Here is a 16,106-nt window from a genome sequence, read left to right as displayed (position 1 = left end):
TAGGGGCACAGGTGCCTCTCCATGAGCTGCACCACAGGCTGCAGGGAAATCTCTCCCCAGCACTTGGAACACCTCCTCCCCCTCCTTCCTCACTGACCTCGGTGTCTGCAGAGTTGCTTCTCTCACATATTCTCACTCCTTTCTCTTCTCTCCATCTGTGATTGCACAGCATTTTTTCCCTCAGAGGTGTTATCCCAGAGGTGCTACTATTGTTGCTGATGGGCTTGGCCTTGGCCAGCAGCAGATCCGTCTTGGAGCTTCTGGCACCTTCTCAGAGAAGATACCCCTGTACACACACTCCGTACCAAAACCTTGCCATGCAAACCCAGTACAATACAATAGATTTTAATGTAATTTCTGATGCTGTCTCTCCCCAATAAAAAAACCATGGATTCCTGAACATTTCAAACCATCATAGGAAAGACAGATGGAAAACTCATGGCAATGAGTGTTCTCTGGTCTGTCAGAGGTTTTTCACATAGTTCCTAAATAATGTGCATTTCCGAAGGGTTCCCAAACATGATCTTAATTAACACTATAAATCAGATTCATAAAATCAATAAAGTCATAAATCAATAAAACTTGTAGAATTACATAAGTGTGGAGTACAGAATGATTGTTAAAAAAAGCAACAAAAAAACCCCCACCAGCATTTGTTCCAGGCAAATTAACATGGAGCTACGTTACCTGATCTGCCTGGCTGGCCAGAGTTCTGGTACCAGCCCCAGTGATTTACAGAGTTCTTTCTGGAAAAAGTACTTCAGGTATTTCAGATGTGATCTGGGGACCTTCCATTTTTAAAGCCTGAGTGTCACCATTTTCGCCTGCCTTCATGACCTCCTTTGTGAATGGGTTAGTACTTCATAATCATAATGAAAATACTTCTTTAAGGTACAAGGATATGTTTTTTAATATTGAGTGGCATGAATCAGTCTCACATCTTTAGATGCCATAAGTGCAGCTGGGAGTGGGCTGCTTCTTGAAAAGAAGGTAACCAAACTGTGTGCCGTTTTAACCTTGTCATGATAAATATTGCCAATAATAAGTCAGCAGGTAAAATAAAATCCTTGAACCCTGTCTTAGGGCTTAGCATCAAAAATTCTACCTTTTCTCTACCACCCTTACTTCAAATTCAGAGAGAACTTCCAGGTGAAAAAATGGGAAAACAAAATCAAACATGAAATGACTGAATGTTTTACTAGCAGGATGCCTAAAAGTTATTAAAAATACACAAATATCTAGTTTCCTTAATGTCATGCGCCCAAATGTTCTACCAGTGCAGATGACTGGCCACTAACTTTGAGGAGCAGAATAGCAAAGTTGACAAAAATTCCCAAAAGTCATGCTTAATTTCCACTTCTGTTCTTCGAAGTAGCCCCAGTGAAATGAAAAAGTAGTTTTTTGGGGCATTGATCAGTCTCATTCAGGAAATAAAATCCTATCAAGCCTTTTGTTCCATTACAGTAAGAAACTGATCCATAAATGAAAAACAGTATAGTACTCAGTAAATAAAAGTGACAAGAGAGTGTTTTTTTTCCCAGGGCAATTAAAATTATTCTGAAACATATCAAAAGAAATACAGGAAGATAGGAATTGCTATACCAAACCAGATCCAAGACAAAGGGAAAAACTCTGCACTAGGAAAGTCTGAGGTGATCTTTCCACTCTCTCCAGTCCTGGTTCCTTTTCTTAAATCAAATCACTTGATTTGAACCCCATTGTGTCTGGAAGTCATTTATGTTTTCCCTGCTAATGGCCGTTACTTTGCACGTGTATCCCGACTGACCTTCACTTCTGCTTACAGTTCCCTCTTCCACTTAAGTCTCCATATTCAACAAGAAATTAGAAATGGTTTCTTAGCTGTTAGTACTCACTTATAGTCATCTTGGAAATTTGTTACACCTGGGTTGCCAACACCATGAAACACATGTCTCTGACAGCCTCTTAATTTAGGTGTGTTCTCAAGAAAAGCATGTTCCAACAGCTCTTTCACTCTCCACAGTTCCTGCCTGCCCACATTAATGATATGAATCAGCACTCCTGTTAACATGTCTCCCCATTAGCGCTGCTTCTTGTAGAAGTGTTTGGGTTGTTCTTTTTTTGGGTTGATCTTTTTTTTTTTTTTTTGTAATACAGACTTTGTACGGCACATTTTTGCACAGAAAACTACAGGCAGTATCTGCTACTTTCTGAACTACCTAAACCTTACTTTGTATTTCTCCAGGGATTCCTGATTGAAATCTTCAGTCTTGGATTTTTATTCCATTAACTGAATTGAAACAGACATGTAAATTTAATGGATAGCTCTGAAAGTCCTAATTTCTATTCTGTACTCACTCTGCCAAACTACAGCAGCATCTGGCCCTGAGCACTTTGTAATGGAGCAGCAGCTGTGTGGTACATATATAGCTTTACAGAAGTCTCACCTATGAAACACAGACTTTGTTGTAGTACCAAGAAAGTACTGCTCAATGTGAAGGATATGGGCAGGAATTAGCCTACCAGAGCAACGTCTCTTTATGATCCCATCGGTCATATGCATGTATGTGTATATAAAATGCTTTCTCTCACTCACATTTTTGTCCTGCTTCCTCTTTGATTCTCACAAAAACAAACCGCATAACAATGTAGGCTATTTTTTCTAAAATGCTTGTTTGTTCCCCAGTTACTGAAGAGAACTTCACAATCTCTCAATGTTTTTTTTTATCTTAACACTTACCCGTATTTCAAGGAATTATATTCCTCACTTTCCAAAGAGCTTTTGTATCTTATTTCCCAGAGTGACTTGCCCAGAATCACACAGGAGGTCTAGGGCAGAGGAAGGAGCTAAGCCTCCACCAGTGGTCCCTGGTGGGTAGACATCTCTCCAGGTCAGTCTTCTCTGCTCGAAGACAGTTACCAAGCCTGGCAATAACAGCTCTGATCCACAAGAACACCATCAGATGAAAGGCTCACATTACCTGGAAAGGTCTTATCAGATTACGTTTCCAAATTCTTTTCTCCTGGAAGCAAACGCATGTGAGTTTGTATGCTTAACTATTACTTAGCTATGTAGACTTCAGAAATAAAATACAGACATACTGTTTACCAGCCATTCATTTAAAGGATTCTACTGAAGTAAAATTGAATTATTATAGATTGGTGGGTGTATGGATCAATCTTAGATTTATCTACTTTGATACTTTATACATACCTATGTGTTCCCACTTCTATTTCCGTTTTTAATATTTGTACATGCATATGATATGGGAAAGGGAACTGCAACTTAACCTTTTTTGCTGAATTTGTACAGAATGGCTTTTCAAGCAGGCGTACTCAGACTATTGCTTCTCTTGAATCTGTACCAAAAAGGAAAAGCATAGGAGCAAAACTGTTCTAGATACAGCCTTCTGCATATGTCTTTGAGACAACTGATCTAATAAACAGTGTGATCTGGCACCATTTAAGTCAGTACAATTTTCTCAGCACTGACAGCACTTCCGTATTGCCCCAAATAAACTGGCTCAGGTACCAGGCTGTATAGCTGCTCTGTCTGTGCAGTCTGCCCAGCCAAAATCTGTCCTGCCTCTCAGCCAGGCTAATTAATTCTGATGAGACTACAGGAATAACATTGTTATGCTGCATCTAATTGATGGCTCCAAGCTCCGTGGTTCAGCATTAGCTGGGGAGCTCCTATGCTGTGCTCCACTGTACAAAGCATTCAGATACTGCATTTCACTGAACATATATTGTACTCAGAATCCTAATAACATTCAAGTTTTTGGAAGTTTTGCATTAGTTATATGGGAGATATAAAGAAACCAGTGGGTGACTTGCACCTTCCCTCTTCCTCTCAAAGAGTTAATATCAGGTACATCCAGGAAGCTGTGAAAGGTTTGGCACAAACACCATGTTCTCCTCATCCACAGCAACAAAGATTAAATAAGACTCCACTTTATTTATACAAAAAAAGCAAAGTCTATTTGCTTTGGTAATTCATATTCGATATTTTTTTAATTTGCGGGTAAATGTTAGTGAAGTTTAGTGCTCATAAAAATGAGACATTAATCCTGGCCAGAACAAGGCTTGATGCAAGTGGACCCTGTGGAAACTCCCACACGTCTCTGTCAATGTACCTCAGTTAGGAGCGGCAATGAAATGTCTGCTGTCCCAGTACTGGACCTCTCCTGAGGGGAGAGTGCCAAGTCTGCTAAAAACCTCAGTGGTTCACTTGCTTGCAAATAGGTTTCAAGCCCACCAGAACAGCACATTTCATTCCACTTGCCTGTTGTATAAGTCTGACACTGTAACAGGTATGTGTGTGTCCTCCAACTATGCTCACATAATTGGCTCTATCCAGAAATAAACCATGAGGTACCAGAAGTTGCACCTGTGATGGTAGGGTTTGGGATTTTTTTATTACAAGCCAGTGTTTAGTCTACTGGACTTGATATAACAGAAGCCACTTGTAAGAGGAAATTCTAGTTGCCTTTTGCTTTGATGTTTTACATGTAAAAAAAAATCCCAGGAAACAACTGATGCAGAGGAAGAGAGCACTGAGAAATAAACAGGTGTATGACTCTGAGAAACAGTATAACCAGGTCAGTAGGAATTTCCCACTGGCTGTTCAAATTGCATGCCTGTTTGCCAGGGATTCAGGAGTAACCACATACAGTTTCCCCTCTGTGTGCTGGCAGGGATCTTATCACTGAAGCAAATTATCAGGAAAGCATATTCTTAGATTGCCATTGGCTGAGGACCAATTTGACAGTAGGGTCCAGGTAAAACTTAAACCAGATTATTATTTTTACCTTTTTTTTTTCCTCAAAGAAGCAGAACACAAATGATAACAGAGTCCACCACACACATACCCTGTTCTGTTCTCTACTTACAGGGCAGCTGAATCCAAGAACTGAATTATTTCAAGGCACAGTAGTGTGCCAAATGCACATTTTTATGTAGATGACCTCTGTTACTCCTTTGGTTTTGGGGAGATGGAAGAGTTTATTACAGGGAAGTGCTTATTACAGGAGGCAAACTTTCTGCATAGAGGCAGTATCTCTGGGACTAAGAGGAAAAACATATTAAATGTAATTTATTCACACTTGCTTCTCTTATTTAAGTCCCAACTTACTGCACAGCAAAATCACTGGACATAATCCTACTAATTTCAGTCGATGTAGGACAGAGTCCTGGCTCAGAAGAATGGTGTGATCATATTGACATCACTGGGCACTTTTAAGCAATATTGCAAAAGCAGTTTGCCCATGGAACTGCTTTCCCCATGCTCACAATGTGCTTTGTGGAGAAAAAACCCACACTGGGAAAACACAGAGAATGCTGTAACTCAGGGAATTGCTTACGCATTATCCTGTTGGGTCAAAAATTTTGTTTTTCAAGAGAATGTGAAATGCATTGGGCTTAAAAAGCTCTCACTTATATAACAGTTGCCAAAGGGCAGTCTATTCATTAGCCAAGACATAAAAGTAAAAAGGCTGCTCCAAGGCCTTGAGGCAGCACAGTTTCTTGAGCTGCACTTCATAACAGCTGCCCTCCAAAGTCTGGTTAACGTCATCAAAAATGCTCTTTAACAGAGGACTAAGATGACACACTTACTCACAACATCCCCTCTTTGGACAGAAAAAGACATCCTCCGTTTCCAGAGCTCTTCTTTCCAGTGCTGAACTCTGACATACTGGTCTCTTCCTTTACCTCAAAGTAATCACAGCAGGAAAATTTGCTCTTTTCTTCTTTAATATAACCTTCTGCTCTCCTACGTCCTTGATAAACAATGGATTTATTATAGCATGTACTGCTGGCCCTGCATAGTTCAGTCCTCTGTGAGGAGGCTGCTTTGATCTTTTGAGGATCAGGAGCAGCCTTGTAGAGTAAGTATGCTTCAGTTTTACAGTAAGTAGGGAGCAGTACAAGGGAGCAAAGGGAGTGAATGTGTTCTTTCCTATCACATGATTTCATTAATTTGCCATAGAAATTATTAGTGCATGTTGCAATTTTTTCCCTTAAATGCTGCTATAAAATTACATAATTGCCTAAAAAAGTCTTCCTGTCTAAATCTGTTGTGCCTTTTTCCAGTTTAGAAGTCTAGCAGAACAGCTGGACTCCTGCATTTGTTTCTTACATACAGCCCCTTTCCCTGCCACAGAGGTGTATCCCATTCTGACTCCTGGGCTGGGTTACCCATGCTACCTTCTAACAGCCCTTTACACATGATCCCCACCTGTAAACCACTTCAGAGGAGCCATCAGCACATAGCTGTAGCTGTTCAGAGCAGTCACCATCACATGGTCACTTAGTCGTGTTTGTGATGTCTCTTAGCCAAGATTGTCAGGTTGCAGGGGAAAGTACTGGCTGGGATGTCTACTGTAGATCAAGCTCTTGCCAAGGAAACCTGAATAAACCTTATAAAAATATTCTCTCCTTCCTATTTATCTTAGATTTTTGAAGTTATTACTATTTAATTTATCAGACTTGATTTACTGAAGTATTTACCTTGGATGTTGTTGTACTTGATGGTTATGAAAAAAGAAATTACTAATTCATAATGACAGTTGGATGCAAAAACTTGCAGCGCCAGGAATTAACTAAGCAAACTCTTGATTTATTTATATTTTTAGCTACTAGCAAAAGCTTAAAATAATAAAGTGCTGGATGCAATTTTTTTAAAAAATACAATGCAGAAAAGAACCAAAGCAAAACAAAAAGTCCATAAATAAAAGGAAAATCATACCCACCTGCTCCATCGAAACACTCTGGAGGAGAAAAGAGAAAGGAGATTGAAATGGCTGCTGATAGCATTCATTTGGTGACTCCTGAGTGTTTCTTTATAAGTGTGGGGCCACCTCGGTTCAAGCTGCCTTACTCCTTCTCCAACACTGCCTCCTGCCGTGCAGCTGGCATCACTGCTGGACTCATGCCTGCTCTGTTTGGGCTCAAGGAAGCTTCTCACTACGAAGAGGCATCTACAGGAAGGCTGTGGAGTGTCGTGCCAAAGACAACATTTACAAGTACGCAAAACTCAGTAAAGGGACCCTGATATTCTTGAAACCAAGCTACACTCATTTTGTCCAGTTGCACGTATGGCAAGCAGCTTAATTTGCAGAACTATTGCCCTGACAGCAGAATAGACTCTTCCCATGTGACCAGGACTGAGATGGCCATTTTACACCTCATCAGTTCATAGTTGTGCCTCTCACCTGCGCACTGGACGAGAACAAGGGCCTAGGCTTCAAGGACTATAAAACTCAAAACAGCTTAAGACCAAAAAATTGCTATAGCCAAAACTTAACCACCTGCTTGTACTGTAATCTGTCATGAGCTGTGATGCTACCTGGACACATATAACTGTTGGGACAATGAACCTTTTTCTCCTTGTTTGGGCATAAATGAGGAAAAAAAAGAGAAGTAACTGGTATCTCAACTCTCATTTCTTAAAAACAAAGAAGAGGGAAACAGCTCCCTCAGAAAACATCACCAAATATACAGCACATTATACAGCTTTGTGCTTCAACAGGAGACCAGAAAACGAGACTAAGTGCTTGTTAATACAGTTCTGTGCAGCTATGCACAGTTCATGACTTCAGGAATACTGAATTAGGAATTCAAAATTAGCAAGCTTGAAGCTGTGGTTCTCACAAAACACCATCAGAAAGCTGTTGCTGCAAGATGGAAATGTAGAGAACAAAATATCTGGCTTGTGACTATTTCTTTTCTATCTTGTCTAAGATGAACTTTCAAAATAAAACCTCAGCTACCAGATGATTCACCTAAGATGCAAAAGATGCAGATGTAGCTCTCAGAATGGAAATGGGCCTTGAAAGAAAATATACACGAGCATCCTATCTGTAAGCCAATGAACTCAACTAACTTGCTTTTTTCTCACCTCTATACATTTAACTCTTAATTCTAAATTCTGCAAAACCTAATACTTTTTCTCAATACAGTGTTGAGTTTTAGTCCTAATATTCAGTTGGCATCCATGGCATTGATTTTACAAGATTCAATAGTTTTCTTGTCAGCTGAATATACAAGACCTCAAATATCAGCACCCTTCATGAAGCAATAAAGCAGGGCCCATGGAATTGTACACTGTGATACAACAGCACAACTATTGAGAGGCCATGCTGACATCTCTTATTTCACCATTCTGGTATGAGTTCTTCATGAGTCAGTATGGCACGGGCTCTGACAAATCCCATGCAATGACAAGCAATCAATTTCCGCAATGTCTGGCCAGGTGGCATGGCCACTTTACAAGACAGCAACTCCAAAGTGGAGCCCAAGACCATGAGAAAAGAAGATGTAACAGAAACTTGTATCTTGTCACAGGACAGGAAAGAAGAGGCAGTAAGGTAAGGAGTCCTGCCTAGGCTTGCTGAGCTGTAGGTCTACCTGCACCTGGCCGTGCTCTTGGCTGAGCCTGGCTCACCACCACCACGACTCCTTGGCCTCAGAGCTGCACCATCACTTTGCACTTGCCTGGCAGCAGTGGACTGCTGTCTGAGGCTGGTTACTGTCACAGCCCTGCTGTGCTCCCCCTGTTTGAGCACAGTGGGATTGTGCCCATGCAGGTGTTGTCCCTCACCTGCTTCGCTCTTGAGCTGGGCTCTGCTTACCTGGCAGGGCAGCTGGCTCTTGCTGCTTCCTGGCAGCCAGGATGGGGGAAGGAGCAGGGAGGATGGGGATAGGGCTGGGCTAGGACATGAAGGCTGTTGTGGAAAACAGGTAGCTCTTCAAGTCAATGAAATGCTAGAGCTTCCAAGTAAGGAGAAAACCTAGAAAGCTGATAAAAATATTCAAATAGGAAGAGGTCACAATTTAGTAGCTGAAGCAAGAGCTACAGAAGGAAAAGTCAGAGACTTCATCTAACTGGACTGTGGAGAAGAGGGTAAGGCTGTCTGCAAGGAGGTTGGCTGTGAGCCTTGTCTGCCCTGCACTGTGACTGGACCAGGGCGAGGCCTTATTTGATAGTGGAAATGCCTTGCTCTCTCTGGAAGGAGACATAACTCTTTAAGGAATAATTTATTAATGCCATTTAAGAAATTGAATTCCTGTTCTGTGAGAATTTTATTTATGCTAAATCAATATATGAAGTCAGAATTTCATTTTATTGTTGAATAGAAATTATATTAAGAAAGCAGCATAGAGAAAGGAAACACTTAACGATACTGAACTGTTTTAGTCTCAAAGTGGTTTCAACGACACAATGATATATTAAAAATAATAAGTATTAAGTATTTCAGAAAATAGCAAGAGCAAAAGAAACTACAGTGCTAAACTTAGAGACAGATACTTTTATTCTCAAAATGACATATTAACATTAGTAAAATAGGATTAAAATGATTCATCATTCTTTTCCTCAAGAAAAAAAAAATCAAAATTGACACTTCTTGCCAAATGTCTGCATTTGGCAAAAACATCATTTTCCAGTGGTAACTTTCTATTGTCATTTTTTTACCATTTTTCTCTGTAGTTGAAGAGCATGCACATTGACTTCTATTGCAACATCAGGAGAGCTGACAAATACTTATTTAGTAGCCACTGATGCCAGCAGTGATTTAGTCTGTGACAACATGAGCACTGTGAAGGCATGCAGTCTCCTGTACCTCACCTGTGGCTTATTTTTTGCAAATTCATTTCTGAAAACCACTATTATAAAGCCCATCGGCTGCACTGCCCCACAAAAAAAAGTTAGTACAGGCCCACCATGTCAACCCTGTTTTTCTTTCTTGAAGACGAGCAGCTGCCAAATCAACAGCTCATCGGTTTCTGGCTTGGGACATAATCTCACACTCAGGGCTCTGAACGATGCGTGCGCACACCCACGGAGGCACGTACACACTCTGACTCTGAGCTAGCGCTTGGTCTTGGACAGGCACAATCTCTGCAGTGCTGCATAAACAAATGCCATCTTCATTACCTCAAATGGCTCCATGTTACTGAAAATGGAGCAAGCTGGATGCACTGCAGGAGGCTTGGAAGAGAGCAAAAGGCATTTGAAGAGTTTCAGCACAGCCTGCTGGGAAGCTCTGAAAATACAAATGGTCTGCCCCAAGTATTGATATGTGTGAGCTCTGGCTCTCAGCTAACTGCCAGGCAAGGTCAGGCTATCATGAGGGTTCATCTCCAAAACCAAAAATTTGATTCTGAGTGCTAAAATTGATCCAAAATAAAGTTCCTTTTATTTTTTCCTCTGTATGTCAGACAGTCACATTTACGACTACATTAGCACTGCCAGCCATGGCACTGTGCAGATGTGGGATTCAAGGGACAGCCCACCTGTAAATAATTATCCACCTATTCCTCTGAAAAAGGTTTGTTATGTTAATTTTAAAAAAAAATCAGTAACATTATACACTGCTGATGCTGGCAATCCTGAGTCTGAGGACATAATTATTTAAGGTTAAAACAATGAGATTAATATTTTACATTAACTTGTACTAGGTATCCTTCCCAAATAACTTTTTCATACCTAGAAAGATCTCTGAGCATCCACTTGCTCAGTACTTTTGTAGTCATCACCTTTCTTTCACATTGAAAAGACAGATTGACTTAGAAAGCATTGTATAAATTGTTGCTGCACCTTTCAAATGACTGGATTCTATTCTTCAGAAGACTGAAGTTTTTTCTGAAGTAGAGCTGGTGTATAGAGATATGTGCTGTATCCTATAACTGATTTTTTTTCTTCTGTTTTAGTTTTCCCTAGTCTAAAACACAGCATGTTGGTTCTTGGCAAGCAGTTGCTTTACGTATGGAAAAATAACTGTGGTACATCTGTGTAGAGCCCTCAGGGAATTTCTGATATACTTTTAGAGGCAATCTGCAGAATGTACAATGTCAAAAAACCCCTGGGCCTTTGTAAAAGCAAGACATCTTGTCAAAGAGATAAGCATTGCTACTGGAGAGTTTTTCTGAGGAGTGTTAAATAAAGGACACAACTTCCAGCTTAATGAAACACTTGTCTGGAGCCACTACTCTCTACTTTCTGAACTATCTCACACCAACAAACAGCTCATGATGGTAGTATTTTGCTTCCCTTTTTAACTCCTGTCTTCAAAACTGCATGTGGCTCAGACTCGCTATCCAGCTCGGCTTGTGCCTCTCGTCCAAGCTTTAACCCAGGTTTCCCGGTTTGCAGCAGAGCTCAGAACTCACTGCCTGCTTCACTGCAGCAGTGATGTCCTCAGGGTAACAGTGGGAGGTGGGGACCCTCCAGGCCTGGTCCAGCCCCTCGGGCTCCTTCGTGTGGCCACGAGCTCCTCCCCTGCCCATCAGTTCAGAGCAAGGGGACAATGCTCTCCCTTCCCCGGGGGGGGGAGCTCAGTGCCGCTGGAGCTCTCTGCTCCAGCCGGCTGAGAAGTGGGACAGCGAGTTCATGGACACTGCCTGCACGAACGGGTGGGAAAAGGAGCAGGCACAAACATACCCCACAGGACCCTAAATGCAGCAGTGGAAGCTGAGGTGTGGGAAGGCAGCAGGGCTTTTACCACTTCTGGAAGGGCATCCCTGACAAGTAGTGCTCTGTGTGCTGGCCCTGTTTTGTGTTGCATCGTAATGTACACTCTGAAAAAGTTTTAAACTTTAATCTCTTGCTCATTATAGAGCACAAGAAGCAGAAAAACCTAAACAAAACCTAAACTAAACAGAAGCAAACACACACAGTCCTTTTCCAGTGCAGTTATCTGACCGAGCAGAATCTTTTGTAGAATCTTCCCACACCGGACTCCACCGTCACTTTTCCATGCCCTCTTTTATGTCAGCTTCTACCCAGAAAACTGTGGGAGAAATCCAGCCCCTTTGGTCACATAAACACTTGATTACCTTAATTTGTTTCTTAAACTCCTCTCCCAGCTCATCAGCTGCTTAGTTATTTTTATCCTGGATTTCAGATTACAAACTACTCTCCAACAGCAGCTCACTCAGCTTGAGGCAGTGGTTAGCAGTCTTTGTGCGGCTTAGCTCTACTCAGCTCTACTCGAGGAAACCAGTATTTTTCATCTTACTTTGAGTGTTCATTTCTCAGCTTTTAGGCTATGTCATTTCTCCAGTGCGCTACAAAAGTGTTCTTGCCCTGACAGAGCCAGAGCAATTCCTAGCAAAACTTATTAGCTTGGGCTTGATGACTCACCTGTAAAATGCTTCACTGTGTTCCTGGGGAACCTGAAATTAAGCCTAGTGACTATGGAGCATCCAGCACAAGGACCACCTTCTACAAGCTCTGTGTCACCACCTCGTGGATTTTTGGAATCCAAAGGACAATAGCGAAGGCAAAAAAATCATCCCTGACACATACAGAGAGTTCCTAGAAGCAATGAGAACTTCTAAGCTGTGTTAAGACAGGCTCCCTCAGTTGTCACACTGAGATTTAATGAGATTGAATTGCACAAAGTGTTCTTTAATTTGAAAATAATTAAAAGCCAAGAGCTCAGTTTATCTCCTTCTGACTGTAAAGAACTTTACTGCAAAAGTGGTTCACATTAGGCATATTTGAGCACAGTATAAAGCTCTGTTTCTCTGATTAGACTATAATGAAGATAAGCATGAAGCAAAATTTAAGATATTTCAGGACTTTTCTTTCAAAATACATGCACAAATCAGGAGTTAACTTGGCATTCTTTTTTTTTTTTTAAATATGCCATCAAAAGAACATCAAAATCATTCTAGAAAGTAATTTAAGAAAACAAAATTCCCAAAATTTTTACAGTCAGGTGGTTCAGGAGCTTAAAAACCACAAGAACCAATTTCTAAGGAATTGAGGTGTATGAGTGCCTCAGATTTAACACAAAATGAAAATTTTGGTTTAATTTTTGGTTTGGGAAACATTTCAGTTATTCCTAAAAGTGTGACTAGTCTCTGTTTCCACACATTTACCATAGGAAGCAGCACTTGCCTCTTTATTTTTCTACCTCAGCTAGCTAGAGAGGTTTTACAGTGGCCAAATCTTAAAAGAAGGAAAATAAATTAATTGTTCTGTGTCATGCAATAAATGCCAGTGAGCCAATCTGCTTCCAAGGCTCTCTATCCATTTGATCTTCAAGTAATGCTAAATTTGCAATTTTGACATGTTCTTCTAAAACTAGCCAACAGATTTTGGGCCTACAATACTTTTCAGATTTTCTTCCCATTTAGTCCACAGATGACCCCCTCAGCTTTGTTGGTTTATCACCTAACACAACTCCAGCTGAAAAGACAGTTCAGCTGACAGCCAAGGGGAATCCCACTGCCTCTGTGTCTGCTTGCTGCCAGTTATTCAAGCAAGACTGCCAGGAAGCACTTGTCTGAGCTCATAATTGTGAATGAAATATTTGATCTAGAGTAACAACACAATTCAATTAGTGTTTTAACCAAGTGTGACTGTACATGTTGTTTAGGCAACTCTCTGAGTATTTTCAATTATGTTTTGTAATGAGAAATTAGGAACAAGCAGTGATAAACTAGGAGCACTGAATTTTTTGCATGACTGTTCCTTTAATGGCTTCAAGCAAAAGGAAAAATAAAGTTTCTTTCCTCTGTTCTGAGAGAGTCATGACACTTACCTGGGCATACACACAGTTTTATAAGAATTAAATGGTGTGTTTTCTTACTGAAATTTGTAAATTTTATCCCTGTATGGGACAGCACAAGATTTTGTGCATTTAGAAGCAAATGATCAGTTTGCAGATATCTAGAGAACAAAATAATTTCCATCTTGTCAAATGTTAACTTTTTTATTTGTTCTAAAAACAGTAGGCTAAAATTCAGCAAGAAATAGTAAAAATATCACAACTATAACATACAAAATCTCATTATGAAAAAAAAAATCCTGTACCAATTAAAATCTACAAAGTTTTGAGGAAAAGTATCAAAGCATTTTCCAATTCCGCAAAGAGTTTGGATGCATACACGAGAGTAGTCTCTTTAAATAAAAGTAAGCATAAGAAATAGATGTGCAAGCACGCAGTATTTTAAGCTCTAGGAGCAAACAGAATGTGCTTTCTATCAGAACTGTTGCAATGATTCAAATGCTGATCCCCAAGCTCTTATAGGAGTCTAACATTGGGATTTCAGATTAATAAAATGTGGAGCAACAAGGACACCTTGAGGACAGTTAGAAAAATGCAAAAATTTCTCTTCTGCATTGATATGGGAGGATTTAGATTCCTTGTAGGTCTAAATTCCTTGGAATTGCCACATGATGTAAACTATAAGCTTCTAAAAGTCTTTGGCAAAGTCCTACAAGTCCCACAAGTCCCACAGAGTATTATTAATGCAGAGCTTGGTCAGCACTCCTGAGATGCTTGAATATATGCTTACCAAGTAGGTTAACTTACTTGCTAAGAGTTTTGAGGACAGACGTGTTCTTGCAACACACTAATCTTGCTGTTCTGAGTTGCTTTTCTCCTTGTTACAGAAGTAAAAAAATTTCCTTCCCGCTGCTCAGCATAGTATTACACTGTACATATTTTTAAAAAGAAAAGTATAAAAATCGTAAAAAGGTTTCTGAGGAAGCATTAAATGAAAATCTACACACAAATTAAACTTCCACAGTTCTTTGTCCCTCTCTACAAGTTTCAAGTATTCCTTTAAATCTGTACCTTTAAAAAAATGATATAACTAAACATTTTCAAATTAAAAAAAAAAAAGGTGGGAAGAGGAAGAAATCTTATACTTCTTATTTTGCTTAAGAATTTTTGCACTTGAAAAAGCATTTTTTCTTTTTTTTTTTAAGTATAACTCTAAGTTAGAACTGGAGTTGTGGGGCCATTTGTAGAGCTTTCTGTTCCCTTAGTGCTATCTGCAGCTTTAGAATCATCATGTATTTCAGGTGGCTCATTTTCCTCTGGTGTTGGTGGAGTAAGATCAATAGTGATCAAATCAGTTTCCTGATGTGTTTTTCCTACTTCACTGCAAAATTCAACTTTATCTTCCTGTCGACTGTTCTTCTTTATTTGTCCATTCTGTGCAGGGTAGGTACTGGCAATGGTGTCATACAGAAACTGGTAATGGTCCTTAAAGATAAAGCAAAGAAAGTTAGTGTGAATGGAATGCTCAGAGTCCAAGAATAAACCCATTCTTTCTCTGTTTTCTTGAATTTTAGAAATGTAGCATGTAGTTGGACATGCTAGACTGCATATGAAGCAGCCTACACAGTTTTTGGCATGCAGAGTGTTGCTCCTATGGTTTGTTCCGATTTCATGTGTATGTAACGTCTCTGAAACTACCTGCATTGGACATTCCAAGTTGTCACTCAGTAACCTCCTGGTTGATAAAGCACCAAAAAAATGTTTTTTAGAGTACCTAAGTTGTAAACAACACATATTGTAAGGAATTTAGGAAAGTCACCTAATAAGGTGCCCCATATTAGGTCTGGTTTTTTAGTAAATGCACAGTGTGTGCCACAGAGCCAGTTCCTCTGAAGTGGCTGAAAGAAAACAGTCAGTGCAATGGAGTGAGCCCCCTAACTGCAGAACTCCAGGGACACTGCATGTACATCCCTGAAGCAACTGCAGGAACAGCAATTTATGCAATTTACAATTTCACACTATGGAAACTTTCCCAAAGTTGTTACAGAATTGCAGCTCTGGACATCTCACAGACTCATTCATTCCCATCATTCCCCTGTGAATGCTCTGGTTAGAGTAAGTGTTCTGTATACAGCAATTATGCATGAGGTTGTGAGAACATTCGTGACCATGATAAGTAATCTCATAATTTTTTCTGTTAATTTGTAAGATTTACTTACAAAGGTGGGGACCATTCCCAGCCTGGTGCGACGAAGAGCTTTTACTACTTGGAAAACATCTATTACTTCTTCTGTTTCTGCACTTTCCAGGAGGGTCATTAAAGCACAAAATACACCAGTCTGCTGTGATCCATCACTAGAAGACAATGCAAAATGTACATGTAAATTTACAACATAAAATCAGCAAGTCTTCTGACTTAATATTAGATATATTTCAAAGCCTTCATAAAGAAGTACTTTTCCAAGGCATTTTTTACTGGACTGAAATTGTCTCAATTAAGTGTAAGTGTGGGACTTGCACAAGACACAGTTTATCTAGAGGCTACTTGGATCTCAAATGCCACTTAAGGGGAAGACTGAAATTCAAATTTCAGATTTATAGTCTCAA

General features: G+C 40.0%; 1 protein-coding gene across 3 annotated transcripts in view; it reads right to left on the bottom strand.

Annotated features, from left to right (window-relative positions):
* Window positions 1-13,691: 13,691 nt before the first annotated feature.
* The window catches only part of PTPRC (protein tyrosine phosphatase receptor type C), a 60,927-nt gene continuing 58,512 nt past the window's right edge, over window positions 13,692-16,106 (bottom strand). For all 3 annotated transcript variants that reach the window (XM_018079081.2, XM_018079082.2, XM_018079083.2), the window contains 2 exons: window positions 15,719-15,854; window positions 13,692-14,984 (listed from right to left, as the gene is read on the bottom strand). In XM_018079081.2, the coding sequence (XP_017934570.1) occupies window positions 14,712-14,984; window positions 15,719-15,854 (409 nt within the window). In that variant the 3' untranslated portion in view covers window positions 13,692-14,711. The remainder of the gene's footprint in view (window positions 14,985-15,718; window positions 15,855-16,106) is intronic.

The sequence above is a fragment of the Manacus vitellinus genome, unplaced genomic scaffold (assembly GCF_001715985.3).
Source record: "Manacus vitellinus isolate BGI_N305 unplaced genomic scaffold, ASM171598v3 scaffold_44_pilon, whole genome shotgun sequence".
NCBI classification, from domain to species: Eukaryota; Metazoa; Chordata; class Aves; order Passeriformes; family Pipridae; genus Manacus; species Manacus vitellinus.
Note: the sequence above shows the minus strand (reverse complement) of the source record. Positions and strands in the feature narration are given on the sequence as shown.